Here is a 24,858-nt window from a genome sequence, read left to right as displayed (position 1 = left end):
TATACTTTATTTTTTTAAATGTTACCAAAATCCGAGAGTTCGGCATCAAATAATAATTCTATTTTAATTTCATGCATTTCAATAAACAACATTAATACAAAGGGGAGATATTTGGTAGAAATCAATGTCTCAGGAATTCTAACATACATATATGTTTAGGTCCCATATGCACAATACGGATAAATAATAGTCGCACAGAATAACAGTGAAACTTGTGTATACAAATCAACAACAATGGAATAGCAGCAGCAACTTGGATGCAATCAACAAAATTTCATGCAACAAACAGCACCATAGAGACAGCGAACAGTGTCATTGCAGATTTCAGTACCACCAGTTCAATCATAAAACAGTAAATGAAAACTGCACAGAAGACAATCACAGTTTAGTTTTGAAGATGTTTCGTACATGTTGCGTAAAATCAAGTTGCCAAAATTAACGTAATTCTATAGCATAAGGACCATAATGATTGGAAGTTCTACAACGACAAGTATCAGAAGAGTTCGTTTTCACTTAAGGAACAGCAGTTTTGTATATGTATTTGGACATTTTTTCCACAGCGTTGGCTTGGAAGAAAAGGTAGCATTAAATGGCTACCACACTCACCTAAACTGACATCAATGAATTTCTTTTTGGGGGGTGTTGTAAAGAACAAGGTGTATGAGTAAAACCCCAAAACAATAAATTTACTTTTAGATCCAAACCCTACTGTTTATAACTGTAAGCCTACTTTTGGCCAACTCTGTATATAAAATACAGTTGTACAATGACAGTGTACTGTACAGCATATAAGCAAATGTGAATATTTCTGTGACATTTTGCAGCCTTGATAAGTTAAAATCACTGTTTGTTTAGATAAACAAGGAAAGCTGTTAAAATAATTGTATCACACCAAACAACAATCATCAATCAATACGAAAAAAAAATGTTTGTAAGACGGAACAGATGTAACAAAATAATGACAACAGTTTCTCCAAATAGTATTGTTAAAACATGGATTCTTGTTTAAAATATACCGTGTTTTACTCAAAGCAGGGTACATAACAAAACCAACAGAAATAAATCCAATTTGTTCTAATAGTTGTATATCCGTTTTATACCAACCATCACCAAATAGTTCACAAATCAGTAGTCAAATCATATATGTTATTTGTTTATATAGATATATTTATTTATTTTTATTATATATGCAACTTTAAAAAAAAAATGGCACCAAGCACATTAGAAATAGTTGCCTTTCATGAAAGTAAGGACAAAAAAGCAAATTTATCTCTTGTTGGAAGCACCCCAAAGACTATTTTTAATGGTAATTGCATCGATGCTGACAGACAAAGTCTTAGAAGGAACGCAGGTGAAGGTTCGGCGACCAGAGTTATACTTGAAAAGAGATTCAATCATGGTGGTCACAATGTTGGTTGGACCTGGGAGCATGCATATGTTGTTAATAAACTCTCTTAAATATAGGCCTAGGTATTCTCTAACTTTTTATATTCCTTGTACCAGTAAATTAATAAATCAAACTTCCTAATAGCTTCAATAAATACGTTTTTGGCATAGAAAGGGTTAAGTAATACAGTATACAAAACTTTACAACAACAGTAGTCCAGGGATGCTAGCTATTTAAAGTCAGACATTTTACGTAGATATTAAAACGAAAAATCAATTTCTTTGAATTAAGGTGTACTGCCGATATCTCAGCTGGAGTAATATATATTTTCCTTTTTAATAATTTCATAAAATGTCTGACCTTAATTACTAGCATTGTTGGTTAACAGTTGTTACTTATCAGAGAAAGTAAGGTTGATGTTTTTTTGCAAGGGTCAAGAAGTTTTCGAACATCTCATATTTAGTGAAACACTAATTTGAGAAATTAATAAATATCTTTATATTTATAGGCTGTTTTTTTCTCAATATTTAACAGTGGTATTAATATTTAGTTGCTGCCCATTACATGTCTGTCAGCAATATTGTGCGCAATGTGTGTTTTAGTGCCAATTGTGAAACAACAACACCATCCTTATCAATTAAGAAAAAATACATTCGTCTTGATGGATTAGAACCAAAACATCGCGAAGATATTTACACCATGGCAATTGGGTCCTTACCGTGGCCGGTTATTTTGTGAAGTTTCTCAGTGTCGGGATTATAGCTGTAAATCGCTCTGTACTGGCACATGTTGTCGCGGAAGAGCACCATCAGATGGCGAGCCTCACTCTTGTCAATCGCCTGATAATCAAAAAACGATTTTATTTTGCAACTAAGCCTACGCCAAAAAGTTATTTCTTTAAGTTCGTTTCAAAGGGGTGAACACAAACAAACTCTATATTGTCAACGTTAATTCGAAAAATATCGACATTTACCCAACAGCTATTAAAACTAACCTTTAATGTTTTTAGGCGTTGAGCCTCGTTAACCTTGCCGGGCAAACAGCAATGACTTAATGCGTTGTTGATAAGGGCTCGGTTTGATTTTGCCGTTAGTTGCTTGAATAGCTTAGGACCTGGTGGATAAAAAAATTATATTGACAGGTCAGAAAGCAATCGTCTATGGAGAAGCTGCCTGTTGGGATTTCTCTTTAACATGATATGTTCAGTAATGTGCTTCCAACCCTAAGTAACCAGCTATGGCCCATATACAGATTTTGCTTTGCAGTCATCCATTATAGAATTTTCTTAGCGTTATTAACAATATACTTTTAGTGCATAATGCTGCAAAATATTACCATCGGATATCCCATACTGTGGAAATGAATATGACTTATCTACAAGCATATATAGTTAATTAATTATAGAGTAGTCATCCTAAAAACGAATTTAAAAACAACAACAGCGTTTCCATGCTATACCTTAAATTTTACTTCCTAAACTAATCTTTGAAAAATATTTCTTGAACTAAATCATAACGAAAGCATACTGCATAGTAATCGACCACTAGTAGAGTCGAGTCACCAATTGCTTACCGCTGTACTCAGATGAGCCAGACCCGATCGACTCAAGATCCACTTCTCTGTGCGAGTTGATTGCATGAGTCACGTTTCTAGTGCTAAAGCCGCTGTTGGTCGGTGGATCTGGGATACAAACGAGTACCAATATACTATAGGTTAGAGTTTCCTTTGTTTAAGCATTGCGATGCAAAGCATTTTTTTTTTCACGTATCACTCACCAAAGTTGGCGATGTTTTCTAACACTTCAACTTGTTCTGTGATGTTGGATTTTAGCTTAGTGGCCTGAAAACAATTTAGAAGATCAGAATAATGTTAATTGAGCGATTGCAGATATACATCTAGCAAGGCAAGCTAATAGTGTTTTTTTTTACTTTTTAAATAATTCTAATACACAACCTACAAAAAAATTAAAAAAACTGAGCAACCCAAAAAGAATTATAATACACAAGATACAAAACACTTAAAAAACTGAGCAATCAAAACAGCCCTAACCAGGATATTTGTTTAGACACAGTTGTCATAGTACCTTTTTGCCGGTCGATGCCGGGTTGGAAGAAATGATTCCTGGCTTCTGCATGCTAAAGGCCGCCTCCTGTTCCAGATCCTTCCTTTTCTTGTAATCTTTCAGACGCTGATCGCGCTTCTGGCGCTCTTCCTGTTTCTTAAGCATCGCCAGTTCCTGTTGTTCCCTGTAAAAACGTGGGATCGTTCCTAAAGATCATCGTCATATACTCAGTGTTCCCGCTAAGCGCATTTTTTTTGCGGATTGCGCAAAATGTTGGGCACTTGCGCACTTTTTTACATAAGTGCGCAAGCCAAAAACAAATTAAAAGTTGTTTTTTTTACTAAAATTCTACCTCCAGTCGTCTCCTGAAGCCCAGGTCGTCTTCTGAAGCACAGATTATCACTGTTTTGCAAAGATGATTACTCATAATACCTTAGGAACCCAATTTTTACTTCAAGAAAATTTCAAAAAAGTGCCAACATTAGTTTTATTTGAGCTACATACGACCAAAAAATTGCCCGAATTAGTTTTATTTGAGCTACGGACGACCAAAAAAGTGCCCAATTTAGTTTTATATCCGAGGTATAACGACCAAAAAGTGTCCAAATTAGTTTTTTTAAGCTACGTACGACAACAAAGTGCCCAAATTAGTTTTGTTTGAGTTAAGCACGATTAAAAAGGGTCGAAATTAGTTTGATATGAGCGAAGTACGACGAAAAAAGTGCCCAATTTAGTTTTATCCGAGGTATACGTACGACCAAAAAGTGTCCAAATTAGTTTCATCCAAGCTACGTACGAAACAAAAAGTGCCCGAATTAGTTTTATTTGAGCAACGGACGACCAAAAAAGTGCCCAAATTAGTTTTATTCGAGCTACGTACGACCAAAAAAGTCCCCAAATTTGTTTTGTTTGAGCTAGATGCGACCAAAAGTCCCCAAATTAGTTTCATTTGAGCTACGGACGACCAACAAAGTGCCCAATTTAGTTTTATCCGAGGTATACGTACGACCAAAAAGTGCCCAAATTAGTTTTATTTGAGCTACGGACGACCAAAAAAGTGCTTAAATTAGTTTTACTGGAGCTACGTACGATCAAAAAAGTTCCCAAATTAAATTTGTTTGAGCTAGGTACGAAACAAAAAGTGCCCAAGTTTGTTTTATTTGAGTTACGGACGACCAAAAAAGTGCCCAATTTAGTTTTATCCGAGGTATACGTACGACCAAAAAGTGCCCAAATTAGTTTTATTTGAGCTACGGACGACCAAAAAAGTGCTTAAATTAGTTTTACTGGAGCTACGTACGATCAAAAAAGTTCCCAAATTAAATTTGTTTGAGCTAGGTACGAAACAAAAAGTGCCCAAGTTTGTTTTATTTGAGTTACGGACGACCAAAAAAGTGCCCAATTTAGTTTTATCCGAGGTATACGTACGACCAAAAAGTGCCCAAATTAGTTTTATTCAAGCTATGTACGACAAAAAAGTGCCCAAATTAGTTTTGTTTGAGCTAAGTACGACCAAAAAAGTGCCCAAATTAGTTTTACTGGAGCTACGTACGACCAAAAAAGTTCCCAAATTAAATTTGTTTGAGCTAGGTACGAAACAAAAAGTGCCCAAATTTGTTTTATTTGAGCTTCGGACGACCAAAAAAGTGCCCAAATTTGTTTTATCCAAGCTACGTACGAAACAAAAAGTGCCCAAATTTGTTTTATTTGAGCTACGGACGACCAAAAAAGTCCCCAAATTAGTTTTATTTGAGCTACGTACGACAAAAAAGTGCCCAAATTAGTTTTGTTTCAGCTAAGTACGACCGAAAAAGTGCCCAAATTAGTTTTATTCAAGCTACGAACGAAACAAAAATTGCCCGAATTAGTTTTATTTTAGCGAAGTACGGCCAAAAAAGTGCCCAATTTAGTTTTACTGGAGCTACGTACGACCAAAAAAGTGCCCAAATTAGTTTTATTCAAGCTACGAACGAAACAAAAATTGCCCGAATTAGTTTTATTTGAGCGAAGTACGACCAAAAAAGTGCCCAATTTAGTTTTATTCGAGCTACGTACGACCAAAAAAAGTACCCAAATTAGTTTTATTCAAGCTACGAACGAAACAAAAATTGCCCGAATTAGTTTTATTTGAGAGAAGTACGACCAAAAAAGTGCCCAAATTAGTTTTATTTGAGCTACGGACGACCGAAAAAGTGCCCAAATTAGTTTTATTTGAGCGAAGTACGACCAAAAAAGTGCCCAAATTAGTTTTATTCAAGCTACGAACGAAACAAAAATTGCCCGAATTAGTTTTATTTGAGCGAAGTACGACCAAAAAAGTGCCCAATTTAGTTTTATTTGAGCTACGGACGACCGAAAAAGTGCCCAAATTAGTTTTATTCAAGCTACGAACGAAACAAAAATTGCCCGAATTAGTTTTATTTGAGCGAAGTACGACCAAAAAAGTGCCCAAATTTGTTTTATTTGAGCTTCGGACGACCAAAAAAGTGCCCAAATTTGTTTTATCCAAGCTACGTACGAAACAAAAAGTGCCCAAATTTGTTTTATTTGAGCTACGGACGACCAAAAAAGTCCCCAAATTAGTTTTATTTGAGCTACGTACGACAAAAAAGTGCCCAAATTAGTTTTGTTTCAGCTAAGTACGACCGAAAAAGTGCCCAAATTAGTTTTATTCAAGCTACGAACGAAACAAAAATTGCCCGAATTAGTTTTATTTTAGCGAAGTACGGCCAAAAAAGTGCCCAATTTAGTTTTACTGGAGCTACGTACGACCAAAAAAGTGCCCAAATTAGTTTTATTCAAGCTACGAACGAAACAAAAATTGCCCGAATTAGTTTTATTTGAGCGAAGTACGACCAAAAAAGTGCCCAATTTAGTTTTATTCGAGCTACGTACGACCAAAAAAAGTACCCAAATTAGTTTTATTCAAGCTACGAACGAAACAAAAATTGCCCGAATTAGTTTTATTTGAGAGAAGTACGACCAAAAAAGTGCCCAAATTAGTTTTATTTGAGCTACGGACGACCGAAAAAGTGCCCAAATTAGTTTTATTTGAGCGAAGTACGACCAAAAAAGTGCCCAATTTAGTTTTATTTGAGCGAAGTACGACCAAAAAAGTGCCCAAATTAGTTTTATTCAAGCTACGAACGAAACAAAAATTGCCCGAATTAGTTTTATTTGAGCGAAGTACGACCAAAAAAGTGCCCGAATTAGTTTTATTTGAGCTACGGACGACCGAAAAAGTGCCCAATTTAGTTTTACTGGAGCTACGTACGACCAAAAAAGTGCCCAAATTAGTTTTATTCAAGCTACGAACGAAACAAAAATTGCCGGAATTAGTTTTATTTGAGCGAAGTACGACCAAAAAAGTGCCCAAATTAGTTTTATTCAAGCTACGAACGAAACAAAAATTGCCGGAATTAGTTTTATTCGAGCTACGTACGACCAAAAAAGTGCCCAAATTAGTTTTATTCAAGCTACGAACGAAACAAAAATTGCCCGAATTAGTTTTATTTGAGAGGAGTACGACCAAAAAAGTGCCCAAATTAGTTTTACTGGAGCTACGTACGACCAAAAAAGTTCCCAAATTAAATTTGTTTGAGCTAGGTATGAAACAAAAAGTGCCCAAATTTGTTTTATTTGAGCTACGGACGACCAAAAAAGTGCCCAATTTAGTTTTATCCGAGGTATACGTACAGACAAAAAAGTGCCCAAATTAGTTTTATCCAAGCTACGTACGAAACAAAAATTGCCCGAATTAGTTTTATTTGAGCTACGGACGACCAAAAAAGTGCCCAATTTAGTTTTATTTGAGATATACGCGAGAAAAAATTGTTTCTTAACTAGTGGAGGCGCTCACCCCTAAATAGAGCGATGGCAAATTTTCGAGCGTCGCAAGTACTGCTATAAATATTTTATACTTTGTGCAATAATTTTTATGTTACCATGTTACGCCTGGTGTGATTTCTGCCTATATTCGATGTCTTATGCTTTAGACACGCATGTGTAGTTTCATCTGATCAGTCAGAAATTAGTGCAGTTCTATGCAAAAAGGTTTAAGACAATTAGGGCATCAAAGGACAGAAGAGTCCGACTTTTCCCTTCGCGGCAATGCACTAATTAGACCTTTAGGTTAGCTCCCGGAATAGATAAATTGAGAGTATTTTGCTGAAAATTCGTATTTGCTGAAAAATCCAAAAAGATAAAAAAATATGAAATAAAATTAATAATACCTAACCAACCCGAACCCAAACGTTAACTTTATGTGTTGTAGGAAAGTACTTGCTTTATATGAAAAAACTCGCGTCATAATAGCTTTAAACTTTTTCAAAAAAATTATTTCAATTATCTGTGATATGCTTTAATTTGCAAAAAACAACTTTTCATGCTGTTTTTTAACGCTTAAAAGGTTAGGACTGTCCGAAGATAAAACTTTTATGCTCATTGTTTTGGTAAAACAGTTTACAATGCAAATTGAAATACACCAAAAAAAGCAATGTTGCATCTTGTGTCAACTAAATGAGTAGCTTGAATTTATGTCAATATACACCAAAAAGGCGCGAGGGCGAAATCTTATTTTAATTAAAGTTATCAACTTAATAAAATGCGTAACCCGTTTAAAAGTTAATAATGCTTACTGTTAAATCACTATGCGCGATAATTACCTTGGCTTGGCCATTGGGCGGTTACACCGCGCTACGCTTAACTAAGTCCGCCGCCACACAAACTACCAAGCGAAATGGCGTCTTCAAGCGAGTGCGATACTGCGTTTTTATGTCTGGGAGAAATTAATTACATTAATGTTATTGCGACGCCTTTCGTGCTCTTCCGCATATTGCTCCACCTGTCCATTGCAACAAAAACATCCGTCCTATAGCAAGCCAAAAGAAAAAGCGCGGATATTAACAGACTAAAAAAGTGAAGACCAAAAAAAAGGTCTTTCCCGTATCCAATTTTGGCACTTTTTATGTTGAAAATTTTGGGCCCTTTTTCGCACTTATTTTCGGCTTTTTGCGCAAAATTTTGGGCACCTGCGCACATGGTAAAAGGGGAACACTGGTCATACTTATGGTGAAAAAAAACATGTATGTACCAAATACCAAAGAGAAAAAGGTACTAGTTCATACAACGTAAAAAGGTTTTATGTTAAGACTAATTTGTTAAGTACACTGAGACAAAGGAATGCTTAATATTATCTGAACATCTATATATGAATGTAAGACCTATTTCTTAGTGTATCTGTACAACAACTGGGCGGTATCGGTGCTGATATCATATCAAATTAAGCTATGTATGTGATCGAAAGTTGACAATACAACTCATCGTTTTCAAACTTGAAAAGTTATAAAACAAACAATTTAACTTCACTTTCTACTATCTTTAGGTAGTCATTGTGATGATTAACCCATACTGTTTGCCTTATCGTAACGACAAATGCCGTACATTAACATAAAAGTGTTTTTTTAAGTAAAGTTTTACAGTAACAATGTCGGCTACGTTCCTTACTCGAATTTTGATATAATTCGGTCGTAAGTTTTGCAAATTTTGTGACAAGAGTTGGTGGAATAAAATTTGCTCATGAATATCACCTTGCTTCCTTTTTCCTTTTCTCAGTCTCCATTTCCCTCTCCATCTGCTTCAACCTCTGCTCTTCCTCCTTCTTGAGTCTTCCTAGGAGAAACTGCTCCTTTTTTCGAGCAAGTTTGGTGGCCGGACTCTTTTCATCCAGTATAGTAAAGCCGGTAGCTGCGGAGATAAAGGGGAATAGTGTTATAGTTAAACACAATAAAATCAAAAATAAGATATGTACAATTTTACAATGTACATGGTAAAATACGCATTAATTATTATTGCTTAGGGTTGGCAAGCCTGTCAATTGACCGCACTTTATTTAACCGGTCAAATATTCATATTGGATTCAAATGTTGTAAATTTTAGTTTTTAATGTTGTAAATTTTATGTTGTAAATTTTAGTTTTTTTTTTTTAATTATACCTTTTTTTAAACATTTCATATATGAAATGGTATGGTTTACCTGATGCAAACACATATTCTGTGGTAATAACAAAGTGTTTGTAAAAGCAAAGTAGATTTATTTTGTTTAGAATAAATGCACCTATATGAATAATCGCGTTTGTCATAAAAGGAAACACTAGTTGGGGTATACCACAATCTGCGGCTACTTAGAAATTAAGAAGAATCAAATGCCTTATCTCCAGTGAACTATGGTGATGATTTAGAACAGTGTGGCCCAACTGCAGGCCCTTGGCCCGCGAGTTCCGCTTTTTTGGCCTGCGAACTGATGGTCAGCTTTGCTTCCATCTAGCAATATCACTTCAATTTTTGTTTTTTTGTTATTGTAATACTTAGTGAATGATCCTTTGTGATTTGTAGCACCACTAAGCAAAAGTGTATAATATCACATGTAATGGAACATTTTTCGTATTTTTAGCTGAACAAAGGTGTAAATTTCATAAAGTTAGTATATATGCCATAAGCATAGGCTATGTATAAAGCAATAAGCCTAAGATTTGCTATTTAAAAACATTGGCCCGCAAGGTAAAAAAGTAGTTTTTAGCCCGCGATTAAAAGATGTTGGACCACGCTGATTTAGAAAATTCAGAGTGGCAAAAGTTGAGGAGTAAAAATATTTTTTTACTGATGCATTTGCTTGTTGTTAAATCTCGGTAATAAACTTGTTGGCTTAACTTGGTGGTTGTAGTAATGGTAAAAATTACTACAATAATCCTATAGTATTGCTTGCAAGATGTGCATGGTTTTGCAAAAAATCTTATTGATAATCGAAAAATAATTGTTTTTATTTTACAAACCATTGTATTTGAGCCAAAACTTTCATATATTTATTTAAAGTTAAAATCAAGGTTTATTTTTAACGTTAATTGCATTATGATAGTGTGTATAGTATTTGACCAATATTTGACCTATTTGACGAGTATTTGACCGGTCAATTGACCGGATTTTATTTGACCGGTCAAATGTCTAAATTTGTAAAAGGGATGGTAAAGATTTTATTTAGATTCTACCTCCTTTTTTGTCGAGATCTTCCTGCAGTCGCAGAGTTGCGTCATCATCCAAATCCTGATGGTTTGTAGCTAAATCAACACCAATATTTAACGTTTACAGGTAAACATATAGAAAGTGACATGAAGTATAGAAAGTGACATCATTCTGTATTTTTTTATGATTGAATAGTAGAACAATTTTAGTAATGACAGAAGCGCTAAGCTCGCAGTTTTATTCCTCTTTCGGCTTTCGTTGTGCCTTGAAAGTTGGCATTAGACCAGTGGTTCTCAAATAGATTATTTCTTTAACTGCGCATTAGTGAGATACTATCTGCTGAACAGTAAACTTATATTCCTTCTCAATTCCTCCCCAAGCCATTATTCCTGTAAAATTAAGTATAGTGACATAAATGAAACTAAATTCTTTAGTAAATCTAGCTTTTTTTAATTGGTCTGTGGCCCACTCAAAATGTTGCCATGGCCACCCAGTGAGCCATGACCCACTGGTTGAGAAACGATGCATTAGACCCAATAGACCCAATTTTCTAATATGGCGCAGTTGTGATATACAAAAAGAAACTTACGACTTCCACCCAGTGGTGACTTGGCCGGTGTCGAATGGCATGAAGAAGCTTGGACTTGGCAAGAGAAGGAGTCGTAAGACATCGTAACTTCGTGGGGAGCCTGCTGGGCAGCTAAAAGCAACATGAATTGAACAGGTAATTTGCAAATTTGAGCTTCAATAGGCAACGTTATGGCACGAACGAATGGTTGCCAATGATTAAAAGCTATATATGAATCAGTAAGGTGCAGTAATTAGGCATGTAAGTTTTAACTTAAAAAAAGCGAAAGAAAAATAATTCTTTGATGATAAATGGCATTTTAATTTAATGCACTTGTATTTGAAAAAAATTGAAAATAGGCTGATAATGTTTCGCCTAAAAGTTTGGCAAAACTATTTTCACGCTTCTTAGGGTGTACTGGTACACAGTGCGGACCTAGGGTGTACTGGTACACAGTGACCTCCGATAATATAATACAATACCATTACGATTAATAGTTGTCTGACAAATATCTCGGCTTGTTAATTTTTAAGCAGTTAAAATCAGCAAATAAACATGAAAATTGGTTGCATACCTGGTCGGGCGGTATCCACTTTCGAAACAGCAGCAAAAAGGTTCTTGCGTGCGAAACCAGGTTTTTCCGAATCAACATTGCGATGACTCGCACGTTTTTGTTCGGCCAGCCCGGGCTCAACCTGATTTGGCTGCAGCGAATCGAAACGGACGAGATCTTTTCGTGAGGGAGGATCTTGATGGTGCTCTGGGGAATTTCGCTCCGCGGAAGAAGTTTGCTCGAGGGTTCGCAGCTCGGTGTGGAGATCATTTATACTCTGCTCCAATGCGGAAACCTTTCGTTTGTGGCGCTCACGCTCAACCGAGAGTTGTAGCTGATCCAACCTTTGCTGGACAAGTGTCACGTCGTCGGTTAGGTTTCGAAATTTCGGGCTGTCCGAGGCCGGAGATTCGACATAGGTTGGAGCAAGATTGTTGTTCGGCGCTGTGGAGAACGTAGCTTGTTGAGGATGCTGATGCGGCGAAGACGTGCCTATGGAAATTGCAAGAAAACACTGTAGTTTTAAACAGTTGTTTACCACTGTTAAAAAAATAAAATTACAACACAGAAAAAGTATGAACCACTTGTGAGAAACCAACTATCTTATTACATACTCATCTTAACTGTATAACAGCGACACGCCATTCAAACGCGCATAAATTAATGTCATCTCGTTTTATCTTTACTCACAAAGCATACCTTGCGTCGTCACAATTCGTTCAGATCTTTTTTCACTAATGAAAACAGATTTACAAACTAATTAAAACAGGGCTTATTTTTCTTTTTTATGTCATTATCTCATTTGACAAAAAGATAAGTCATTATCTCATTTGACAAAAAGATACATTTAATGTTGCTATTTATTTGAACTGCATAATGCGCAGTTAGTTCTCATTAAACACGTCATCAAACGGCGGATTCATATCTTACCGAAATCGTCATGTCCAGCTGGTTCGTTATAATGAGTGGGAACAGAGGTAGAGGTTATAGTGGGTTGAAAGTTCACGTCATTCCTTGCGCTTGTGGCTGGACTCGGACTCTTGGATGAATAGTCAGAACTGCTCTCGTCCCTCTTGCCACCTGAATCGCAACAAAAATATTGTGTCCGAGATTCGGAGAAGGCTTCGGTTTATATAAGCCTTAAATAGAACAACCTCACAATTAGCAGTAGGTAAATGCAGGGGCGTATCCAGAAATTCAAAAAGGGGGGGGTTACGAATTTTCAACTTAAGGAATACCCCGTTGTTTTTTCGTCTGACGTTAATGACATCATAAAATAGTGACGGATAGGACGTCATAAAATAGCGATGGTAATGACGTCATAAACAAGAAAAAAAATCATCCGAAACAGCCAATTAACGTCCAGCAAAAGCGAACATTTAGACGGAAAGCGAACACGTGCGTTATCGACAATCCTACCAGGCGCCAGCAGCGAAACCGCTTAGTGTGTAATCGTTAACTTCAGGCGAAAAACTAAACCAAGACCGTGAAATATGTGTGATTGATTTTGGTAGATCCATGTACGGGACTAGGCTGTATTGCAAGCACGTCTTTCGCCATCTGCAATACTAAACGGAGATCGTTTTTCCCGGGTGTTTTTTTCGATTAGCGCGACATATAAAACTATTTCGAACAAACGGTTTAACTTTAATACTTAGTTAATTTAGTTCAGCGTTTAATAACCGTTTTAAGTTTGGGCGCACCTGGCAAGCGAGGCGAGCGCGATTTTTTTTGGTATAACGGCGTTTCTTTGAAATTTCTTGCCAAGTTATTATTACATTGCCGAAAATGAAAAATGTTAAAACATATATGTCAAATATTTGTGAATACGTTTTCGGTTTGTCCGCGACACAATTGGCAGCTTTCCACGGCGCAACGGTAAAAAAGCGCTGATCTAGTTCAAAATACAGCATCAAAACGTTAACAAATGGGACGTAGTAAGATCAATCGCGCGAAGCGCGAAAAAATTTCGCACTTGCGTAGTTAAAATAGTCAAAAAGTATTTGAAATGAACTCGTGTTTAGTTTGTCAAAGAGGCAACGGGCCCGATACAGTAGGTTGCCGACCCCAGTCTTACACCAACATCTGATATTAACGCAGACAACAAACAGCGAGAAACATCAGCACCGTCTAACTCGACGTTTTCAGAGAGCGGAAACCGCTTGATTTATATTATTAATTGTCGAACACACACTTGTTGATTAGCCAACCCGAACGAATAACGAACGGCGAAAGAGAAAAACTACGGTCGACCAAACAAAAGACGAAAAACGGCGTTTTGCTTTTGATTTTGGTTTCGCATTAGCTTAAGACGCGTGACCCAATTACATTTAAAAACACGCAGCTTCGGACGGTGAGTAAAACTCCGACAAAAACGAACAAAAAACGATAATGTCACTTACGAAAAGGGGGGGGTCCGAACCCCCACCCCCTGGATACGCCACTGGGTAAATGTATCTGTTTTAACAGTTTTTAACGCCGATATGTTTGCTTTGTGAACACAAGTTACACTGGGCGATTCTGATCATATATTTAGTAAATCGCCTAAAATCAGTCTAAACACAAACAGCGTGAAGAGTAAACGGAAGTCTTTACATTTGTAAGTGCACGGATGCCGGAATGGGTATTGTTTTTTATCGGATAGGTCACAAACAAAACCTTAATCCTAAATATAGTATAACAATGTTATTCATGTCATGAAAGAGTTAACGCCTTAACGAAAGCTTGATTAAAATATGTTATATTTTTCTTACCTTTAGATGATCCGCTTTTCATCATATGACGTAAGACCATCTAAAAACGTTTGTTTGGGTCAGATATTAAAAGTTCAAACAATTTATTTTAAGTTAATATAAATCGTAAAAAATATCTTAAAGTGCGGTGTGTTTTCATGCTTAAATGTCCACTACAGAATTCATAACTTTTAAAATACCCCTAATAATATATATTTGGCAACAACAAACAAAGTGAAAATAAAGCACATATCTCACCATGTTCTTTTGTCCTTTCTCAGTCAGCAGAACCCGATGCTGCAACTCGCGTTCCTTTTCCTGGCGTTTGATCTGGTCGGCAATCGATTTCATTCTGTCGATGATTTCCAGCAACTGCTGCTCGTTGCGTTCATCCGACGAAATGGCGCCGTTGGTGTTGATGGTTGTGCCAGGGATGGCCTGCGAATGCTTCAAAAAATATGTATGGAAACACGTTTAAAACAATAGGGTTGTTGGCAAATCGAAAAACATGTCTATATAATTTTGTATAATTTAACAAAATTTGCCCTTAATAAATTAGGGCCTTTAGGGTGAATTAATTCCCTTAAAATGGAATTCCTTAAAAGAAAACATACTAAAAACCCGTAGATGTTCACTCGAAGTGCAAAACATTTTTGAGTTTCTATAGTAGAAGCGGTAAAAAAATAGTTTGAGGGGTATGGCAGTTTCAAATCGTCACAGTGCGACCAATCTTTTACCTTCGCAGTCATGTTTGGGTAGCGACCCATCTTTTGGGAAGGGCTACATTGTTGTAACTAACAAGCCCGTTAAACGATGTTACTAAATGCCCGTTATAAAAAATTGTTATAACATGCTTTAATCGAAGTTAATTTATTATTTAAAGCAACCTATTAAAAATCAGAAGCAATATATTCCGATTGACCAAATTATACTTACATTTATGGAACTTGTTGGGGGCACGTCGGAAATAATTGGGTAACCGGCCGCTCTGGCCGAATCGGCCGTATTAAAAGCCCGACTTCGCACAACATAGCTCGATTCGGTGGCGTCATAACTGTGGCGCCCGTACGACGATAAACTCGTTGTATCGCTGGAAGCAGAGGGGTGACCTCGGTAGATAGATCGAGTCGGCGATTTTTCGCTGAAGCCGACACTGTGGTAAAAATTGAGTTAAGAATGAAAGCTTTTTGCGCCGGGACCCTTTAATGCGAGGTAACAAACACTATAGAAACGTTTATAGTTGGCCAAAAAACCTTCGTCAGAACTATTACCAAAACAAAACACAGACAAGTATGGACGCGTATTGCTTTCGCAATTTCTAGCCAAGCATTATTAGACGAGCGACAATCGCACTTCCTGCACTCACCTTCCGTTTTCGCGACCTTTCGAAATCCGCGAAGTCAAAGAAGACAGTGCAGTGTCGCCGGAAGCCAGCATCGTGCTGACATCAGTGAATTCCGACGCAGTCTCGTCGACGTCACAATTGATCGAGGATCGTGACGTCGGGGCCGGGGACTTGTAGTCGAGTGTGCGGACAGTTTCGAGCGTCATGTCGCCCGCGTTGTTGAGTATGTCAGAACGAGCAGACGCCGAAGCTGGGTTAGCGCTTGGTTTTCCCCAAGCGATATTAGACGAGCGCGGTGTGGGATTAGCTGACGTCATCTGAAACAAGCCAGATTTCTCGCAAATTGACTTTGCATTGCCACCTATAAGGTACTAACCGATATACCATACTAAATAAAGCAATGGCATACATCGTATTTTAAAAATAAACAACACATAAGTCTCTGGAAATTAATCGTTTAACAGTATGCACTTCACAATCGATAGCTTATTGTTCACCTGAAACGCAGAGATATTATTAATTATTAATTTTCCTAATCTGACATATATCATCTAACAATCTTGGAAATAAAGCTTCTGACAATATTTTCGTTGACCAACAATAATATAATATAAAACAAAATAAAAATTAGCAACTGGCTGGTGATATTATACATAATGAATCTACTTTGAAAATCTACCATTTTTTTAACATGTCTTATGTACGAACTTTTGTAAGAATTACACATTTTGCAATTGAGTACAGTTTATTCACAAATTGCCAAATAAATGAATGTTACACACCTCTTCACTGCCTTGCGTACTAAAGATTTCTTCTATTTCCGAGTCACTTTCAATGTCAACTTTAGACAATAAGTCGGTTGACATAGTCTGAGAAGTTGACCAAATGTTTTTCTCCAGCGGAGTTTCCATGTTATCTCTTGCTGTCGTAGCTGTGCTTCCACCTATTAATTTTGTTTTCAACAATTTACAAAATTAAATTACCGCAATGCATACTAAGCAGTCAATCAAACTTGTTGCAACACAGTATCAAATTAATGAAAATGCTTCATTAAAAGCAAAATAAAAATACATTAAAATAAAAATTCCTTCTTGGGTCTGACAGAATATTACATAAATAACTGAATAAATAAAATATTAAAAAAATAAAGTAAGTAATATGTTAAGAAGTCTACGTATATTTAATTATAAACATCTAAAAACACACTATTTGATCTGGCAGAATAAGGGTTCATCAGTATGTTGCGCTGCCATTTTGAGCTAAGGTCCACTGGTATTGCCATGTCTTGGCCGTTAGTAATATTGTGCAGCGAAGTAGACTTGTAGAAAGGGCTTGGTACATCACTGTAAATAAATAATTATTTAACATTACTTTGGTACAGAATGTGTTTTTAAAAGGGAAAAGAGCATCTAATTGGGAATTACAGTTTGTTAAGTGGTATGTGAAACAGTTCAATTAGAAGCATTATAATACCACCACAAAATTATACTATAAGGTACAGAGTTAAATTAATGCTTTTCAACATACTGTTGTAGAAGCTGTGTAAGGATCCAATATATGCAAGTTATTAAACAAATATAATATCATTTATTTGTTTATTTATATATATATATATATATATAATACTAAAAAAGAAAAAATTAAGCTAATCTGGCCTACTAAAAGTAAAAAGTTGTTCAATTATATAAAGATCTAATAATAAAATAGCTTTCTGGATTTGCTACATTTCTTAAATACCTATGCAGCTCAAAGTAAGCAAAGTTCATGACCCAAAACAATATTTACAAAAGCGAGAAGGCAAGCGACACTGTGATGTTATTTGATACACTGACCTGTTGGTTTGTTGTGAGACTGAGCGATCATCATGCACTCTCTTTGGCAACAAGGGGCGCTGTGGAATCCCATGGTGGGTTGAAACATTCCTTAGATCTGAATCACTTTGGGAATTTGTGGTCTAAATTGAAAAAGGAAGCCTTTATTTGAGACAATTACTGAACTGTTATATTTGACAGCAATGGACTTGTTGTTAAAAAATAAGATACATTTTAAAACAGAAAATTTCTCTTTTACAAATATGTTTTCTCGACAGCACTGAGCTTAATATATTAAAAATCAATTAGGTAATAAATAATTAAATAAAACAAAACATCCTTGGCAACAATACTGGTTATACAGAATAGGTTAAAATAATCTATATTTACAGTTAAATTTGATGAATTAATATCTTGGGCAGTTTTAGGAAGAAAGCTCTTTTTTGTTGTATTACTGAGCAGTGATTTAACTTCGGGGATAAGGGTTGCAATTTGAGACGCTGCTTCTTTCTTATTTGTCTTTCTTGATGTTGAACTAAACATAAATGCATAAAAACATAACTTGTTATTAAACTGTACAAACCAAGCGATAGAAATAAATACAATACAAACCCTGAAATGATGTTGGGTGCAGTTTGCTCTTCATTTGCAAGCAATTTTGCCTCTCTGGAGTATGTTACACAGTGTCCTAAACCAAGACAAAATACAAATTCTGCTACATATACTGGGACAAAAGATTTTAATAAAAACACCTATTGCATATAGACAAGTAAAATTTGTATATAGACAAGTAAACACCTTTTGGATTAACAAAATCTTTAATAGGGTCCAATTCAAAACAGTAGAAGAGTAAAGAGTAGAATGAGAAAAAGTTTATTCGCAATTCATCAGGGCATTGTAAAAAGTCTTCAGGCTTCAAGAAATTTTCAAAATTGATAAGATCATATTGTGGAAATAGTTTGTTGTAGCAGAATGTCAAAGAAATGTTCAGATTGTTTAAGGCATCTCCAATTGAAATTACATCTTTTATCACCATATCTAAAATAAAATAAAAACAAAATTGGATAGCAAATACGAATAAGGTATGTAACAGTGTGTAAAATAGTTCTCAAATGCTTGTTACCTGTTTGTCTGAAAGAGTGGAAACAGATTTTGCCAGCTAATTTTTCAAGGTTATACAAAATCTTAAATTTGTCATGCTTTAAAATTGTTATAAAAGAAGACATAGAGCCCGAATCTGTTGGCAATTTAATATGACTGTGTTCTTACAAATTTTATTGCTTTTCTTTGGATTTATATTTTTTAATCTACATTCTCCAAAGATTTTGTGTTTTTGTAGACAAGTGGTTTATACATATTTCACAAACTAATTTTTGAAGCAATTTAGGATACATGGTCACTCTCCTTATACAGCCAAAGGTTACAGACACTATATGAATCTGTTATATAATAACGGTATAAGTATTACCTTCACTTTTAATGTGGTCTGTGCAATAATATAGAAGTAGCATAGCAAGAACACAACTGTCACACAAATCATCCAGTTGTGATGTAACCATATTCTTATTCCAATCTTCCATACCCTATTTAAAAGGAAGTGAGTTATTATTATGTAAGATATAGATTGGCAAATAATTTAGGGGTGTGCTAGTTCAATCGCATGTGGAAACAGTATGATACAATTTGTACAGCCATCCCAATTCCAACTACTGTGAGTCAGCAGCAAAAGCAAACACTTTGCAACAATCACATTCCCTTTGAAGCAGTAACTTTGTTGCAACATGATTTGCCACACTTTGTTTACGTTGCTAAAATTCCATTGGCCCCTCATGATGGAGCAATTTGACCAGACTAATATCATAAAATTCATATAAATAAAATAGTGGAATATTTTAAATAGCCATATACATGAATAAAAAAAATTGAACATTTGAATTAAAAAGGCTTTAAAGTAGAGGGAATAAGTTAATCACATATTATTAACTTTCAATTTATGCAGGCAAATTTAAATACCAACAATGTTCACAGTTAATCAATGAGATTTTAAATGAAATGTATTATGGGTGAGATTACCTCATGTGTCTCTGAGGATACAACTTGTTGAAATTTAGATTTAACCTGTGAAAAACACATAAAATTAAATTACTCATGTTAGCAATTGACGGAAAGCTACTTTTTACAAATATATACCTTATTAATCCATAACAAAATAGCATCTTCACTGTCATTTGGCAAGTCTTTTGATGCTGAAAATGTGGCAAAACGCTTGACTGAAGACACTACACATTCTGTTGGACTCCAAATCTTATAACACACTGCTTTCATCAGCATGTCAATAAAATGAAGATGTGCATTCTAAATAAACAGTAATACAAAAAAAATTAAAGAAACAAAACTAATATAAATTATTAAATTAGGATCTGTCACTATTTTAGAATTTTCAAAACAAACACTTATTTCTTCACTAATTTCTTCAACAAACTATTTCTCCGATGTATACATATGTGTTGCAAAATTTAACATAAATGCATAGACAGAGGTAAGCAATCACAAAGCTCCACACAGCCAAGTATTAACAACTATCGCTTAACACTGGTGGCTACACAGTCTATAATGGCTGTTGAGATGCAGCATTAGACTCAATTAGGGTATCAAAAAAACTATGAAATGCTGTCAAATAAGGTATTCTATGTATTTCGATGAAATTGTAACAATTCGTTTAAAAAAAATACTACTTGAAGTTAAAATGAGTGGTCAGTCACACCAAAATAACAGGCAAGTTGCAATTCGTCAGGGGCTGGACACATCTGGTCTACTTGATATCAACATACTATATACTCAAAATGCATATCATTAGGCTAACTGACCAAATTTAAAGGTTTTTCTTCAAGTTGCTTTGGGGTTAATACAACATCATCATTCCCAATTGAATAAAGTCCATGTCTGCACAAAATCTCAACAATAGTGTTAAAGGGATGAGCACCAGGCATTGTTTTAAAGCTGTATAATGCAATCTGGCGATATGGCCAACCTGAAAACATTGGTAAAAACAAAACATTGTTGCTCTGGTCACTGGTATACTTTTTAAAAACCAAAAAATGTTGGTAACACAATTACCTCCTAAAAGAAAATCTTTTGTTCCATCAAGCAAATGTTGGTCAGAAGAGAAAAATTGCCTATTTTGAAGAAATGTGTGATGAAAACCTTGGTTTATTCCACAAACACCAAGTACAAATGATACAGAACTTTGTATCTAAATTGCAAAAAAATTAATTAGGATATTTTAAGAAAATATATTACAAAAATACTAATGAGAAGTCCACAATTTATTATAGTTTAACATAATGTGTTCTTGAAGTCAGACACAGCCTTTAAAAGTAAATCTTTCATGAAATTTCACATAAATGCTTGGTAATCAAATTAAATGTTTAGTCAGCTTCTGCTGGTTTAAGGTAATTAACTCATTTAAATAAATACTCATGTTTGTTCTTTAATATAAATTTTAATTACATTCTTACAGTATATTATATGCATACAACTAGCTTAAAATGAATAGCTTTAATAAAAACACAAATAACATTATATAAACCTATAAAAAAGGTCTTATTTACTTTGGATTGTGTTTTGTTGTAACTTTCCATGTTAATAGGTGCTTGTTCACCATCAAAAGACATGTTCCTACACTGATTTGGCTGTAACCAGTGTCAGATATTGTTTGCTTTTCAAATCTTGAATAAATAAATTAAACAAGTGTTTTGTCTCACTAAGGAGCAGTAATTAACATTATGACACATGTAAAGCGGTGTTTAGCAGTATCTTAATTGAGTTTATTGCTGCTGGTCACTAAAAATCGATAAAAGATGTTAACTTAAATCAATAGGTAAACACATATCTTTACTAAAATATTTAAATTTGTTGTTTTTTTACCTTAGCGCTATACCATTATCAGTTCAATTCAGAAATTTATCCCTTTTTACCTACAGTTGATGTTATTTTACCTATGTTTTAAACAGTCAAAAAAACTTCTGTCCAAGGCTGTACAAACTTGTCAATACAATTTATTGCTAAAGCTATCGGCTAAATTGTCAATTTATTACCGTAACCAGGCAATACTGTTCAAAGCTTAATCTGTGGATTACATAGTACTTTTGATAAATCCTCAATATGGCTTTTCATTCGCTACTTCAATAAGTCAGAGAAGTTCTCATATTCAAAGGAAACTAAACAAAAAGATGTCCTGCACTAGAGTCCATATATTTTCAGCTTAAATAATAATTTAAAAAATATATAAATTTACCAGTAACCCATTAACCTAAAAGTTTGCCAGGTGGCAGGCAGTAATCCAGAATGAAAAATCAGCGTGGTCTGAAAACAGTTTGGCCAAAAAAACTATTAGTCGAGAAAAACCTGCAGAATATAAGCAGTTCTTTAGAGTTTTTGTTAGTTATTTATTCAGTGTCATTTCATAAGTATTTTTTTTTTCAACATATCTGTAAAATTTTTAAAATTCTTAATCATGGTAGATAACATAATGATTTTTTTTTAAGGTTACAATCAACCTGGCTGATAACCTTGCCTAATCATTAAGTGTCGATGAAATTGTACAGTGCGATCAGCTAATGTGTAATGACAGGGGCATAGTTCTCAATTTCTTTAAAGGCATAAAACAATTTAAATAACATTCCATTATAAAATGTCCAAAGGGCGCTTCAGGGTTACCCAAGGTCAACAGGACAAATATTTAGCTGGTTTGGTCATAGCGTATTTGTAAAGTAATTGTACCACATTTCAGGCAATAGTAACTTTGTATTCTTTGCAAAAATATAGATATGTTAGTAAATGTTTTACGATTAACTGCCCTTTGGTCACTAAAGGGTATATTTTTATTGATGCAACCAAACAAATAGAAGGTAATTAATTAAAATATATTAGGATTCAATATACCGGATATGTTAATCTAAATTTAAAAACTATTTATTTTAGCTAGAATGTCATGGGATTCTACTTTGAACATCCTTAGCTGTAATACATTTGATTAGATAAAACTTGTTTGTCAGACTTTTTTGCACATTGGAACACATTTTTTCGATTTTCCACAAAATCAGTGGCTAGCACCATGGATGAGAGTGCAACTACAGGCAAAATTTTAAACATATATATATATGTATATATATATCATAACTCTTCCTTTATCCACTATGTGAAGTATGGCAAGCACACCTGTGACTTATTTTCAACAGACTAAGCTGATAAAATGGTTCATAAATTCATACCAGAAAACAGTGTAGTTAAGACCTAGTAAATTTATTCAACAACAACTTTATTATAATGATATATTTAACAACAAAATTATATTAGGGAGTTTCAAACTGGAACTTTATGAACCAGTTTCCGGCCAATTTTTTTCGACCGTAACCGAACCTAAGCCGTTTTTTGGACAATTTTAAGGAGCCGAACCAGAACTAAACAAAATAGTTTAAAAAACGAAGTTTAACCCAACCCAAACCTGTCAAAAAGTGTGGTTTACTACAGCATGTGAAACCTGTCAAAAAGGTGGTTTACTACAGCATGTTGTCACAACTTCCATTTTTATAAGTCAAATGTTGTATGTCCGAATCAGCCAAATATGCCATAGAAATACTTATTAAAGATGAGCTGAAAAGAGTTCTTTCGAGACAAACCGTGTATATCTCCTGTAACTCACAAAAATGCCACAACAGCACAAAAACAAATTGCATCATTTGCAGGGCGGCCAATCACCATTTATTCATCGCGCTAAATCATGGCTGAAGTAACGATCCTACCATTAAGCATTGGGTATCAGACATCCTTATGTACAAGGTATATTTCAACCCTTAACATCAAGCCTTTGTTTAGCACAAGGTTGGAAAAAAACTAGGAATATTCATAAAATAGAAGTTGAATTTTGATTTTTTAAATATTTCAATAACAGGCTGCTTGTTTTTTATCATGTCATGAAACTTAGATTTAATATGAGTACGACTTTATTATTCTCTACTTTTATTGATCCTCATTTTTAGGTTTAATGCAATTGTATTGTAGTTATAGTCAAACTGGAGCTGAACCGAAATTTTGAATTGCTTAGAATTGGAACCAAAACTCAACAAGATTCAGAATATTTCCTTGAAGCCAAACATGAACCGGAAAAGTCAAACAGATTGACTTCCTGATATTTACATTTGACTTTCAAAATCAATGACTTTAACTTATTAAGTTAAATCATTAAAATACTATTAACTATGACAACATATACCACTCTTTACAGTAACAAAACAAGTTTTCAAAATTCAAATACGAGGAAGAAATAAATATGAGGAAATAAGTATAAGTCAAGAGAACCCAAGGGCTAACTCTGAACAAAAATGGGCGTTCTTTCACTATTGTACGTGAAAAGTTATGCAAAAAAAATGATAATAATACCGCTTACCACAACGCATATTGTTTGGGTTAGGGTGCCGGTTAGCGTTTGGGTGAGGGTGGGTCAAGTAATATTATGTTTATTATTGATAATAACTTGACCCACCCTCAACCAAACGCTAACCCGCACCCTAGCCTAACCCAAACAATATGTGTTGTAGTATGCGGCATTTGAAGAAAATTTTTATTTTTTAATTTTTACGTACGATAGTGAAAGAGCGCCCAAAAATGTGGTAGGATTCCAGGCCAGTGCCCATACTTAACCAGGGACACGACACATGCTAAGCAGGGCGCTTTTGTATCCTGAGCTAGCCATGTTTGACAAAACGTGACTTAGAAGAGCGATAAAACAAAAAAAACATTACGGTTCACAGCGAATATATATACCTTCGAAGCACTTTTCCATCACAAAATTAAATAAAACTGCTTTTGGAATTCTATCGCCAGGTGTCGCTAAAAATAATATTTACGTTTGTGCAACGCTTGACTAAACACATCTACTTTTTATTAATTTTGTAAATATTAGTCTGCAAAAAAATACAAGAGCTTACGTTTTTAAGCAGGCCAATAACTCTGCACTTACATAATATTGCGAAATATGAGCATAATGCGATTTTTTAGCAATTTCTGAGGCGCAATTCAGGACAAACTAAAGCGAATATACGGGGAATTCCCTTAGTAGAAGTAATGTCGGGTGACATGATATTAGTCAAGTGTAGCACGCTGAAAGATGATCCCTTTTTAATACAACAAACAGATCGCATTTTGGTTTGATGTTAAATTTACATTGAATGCTATGTTAACAAAACAGTCAACAAACTTAAACTTCCGTTATAGAACATAATTAGCAATAAATAGACACGTAATAGCAAAAGCATGCTTCCGGTTCCCATAGAACAGGTATGGCCAACTCTGTATCGTCACAACTTTCGGAGATATTGCCCAA

At 34.9% G+C, this 24,858-nt stretch overlaps 1 protein-coding gene across 2 annotated transcripts; it reads right to left on the bottom strand.

Moving 5' to 3' along the window:
- On the bottom strand, positions 1-23,947 carry LOC146132884 (calmodulin-regulated spectrin-associated protein 1-like). 2 transcript variants are annotated; one of them, XM_083396523.1, is made up of 27 exons: positions 21,086-23,947; positions 20,592-20,727; positions 20,342-20,505; positions 19,665-19,829; positions 19,548-19,592; positions 18,943-19,057; positions 18,273-18,512; positions 18,087-18,162; positions 17,865-18,009; positions 17,496-17,617; positions 16,870-17,006; positions 16,446-16,606; positions 15,685-15,980; positions 15,255-15,471; positions 14,577-14,765; positions 14,340-14,379; positions 12,517-12,666; positions 11,608-12,078; positions 11,055-11,165; positions 10,492-10,560; positions 9,038-9,194; positions 3,471-3,633; positions 3,163-3,226; positions 2,960-3,067; positions 2,382-2,500; positions 2,106-2,226; positions 1-1,421 (listed from the first exon to the last, which is right to left on the bottom strand). In XM_083396523.1, exons 1-27 carry the CDS (start codon positions 21,146-21,148, stop codon positions 1,267-1,269), a joined length of 3,999 nt encoding a protein of 1,332 aa, XP_083252649.1. In that variant the 5' UTR covers positions 21,149-23,947; the 3' UTR covers positions 1-1,266. The 2 variants fall into 2 exon arrangements, with proteins under 2 accessions (XP_083252649.1, XP_083252650.1); XM_083396524.1 differs by having other exon boundaries at positions 11,608-12,030.
- Between the last annotated feature and the right edge of the window lie 911 nt (positions 23,948-24,858).

The sequence above is a fragment of the Ascidiella aspersa genome, chromosome 9, assembly GCF_963924565.1.
Source record: "Ascidiella aspersa chromosome 9, kaAscAspe10.2, whole genome shotgun sequence".
NCBI classification, from domain to species: Eukaryota; Metazoa; Chordata; class Ascidiacea; order Phlebobranchia; family Ascidiidae; genus Ascidiella; species Ascidiella aspersa.
Note: the sequence above shows the minus strand (reverse complement) of the source record. Positions and strands in the feature narration are given on the sequence as shown.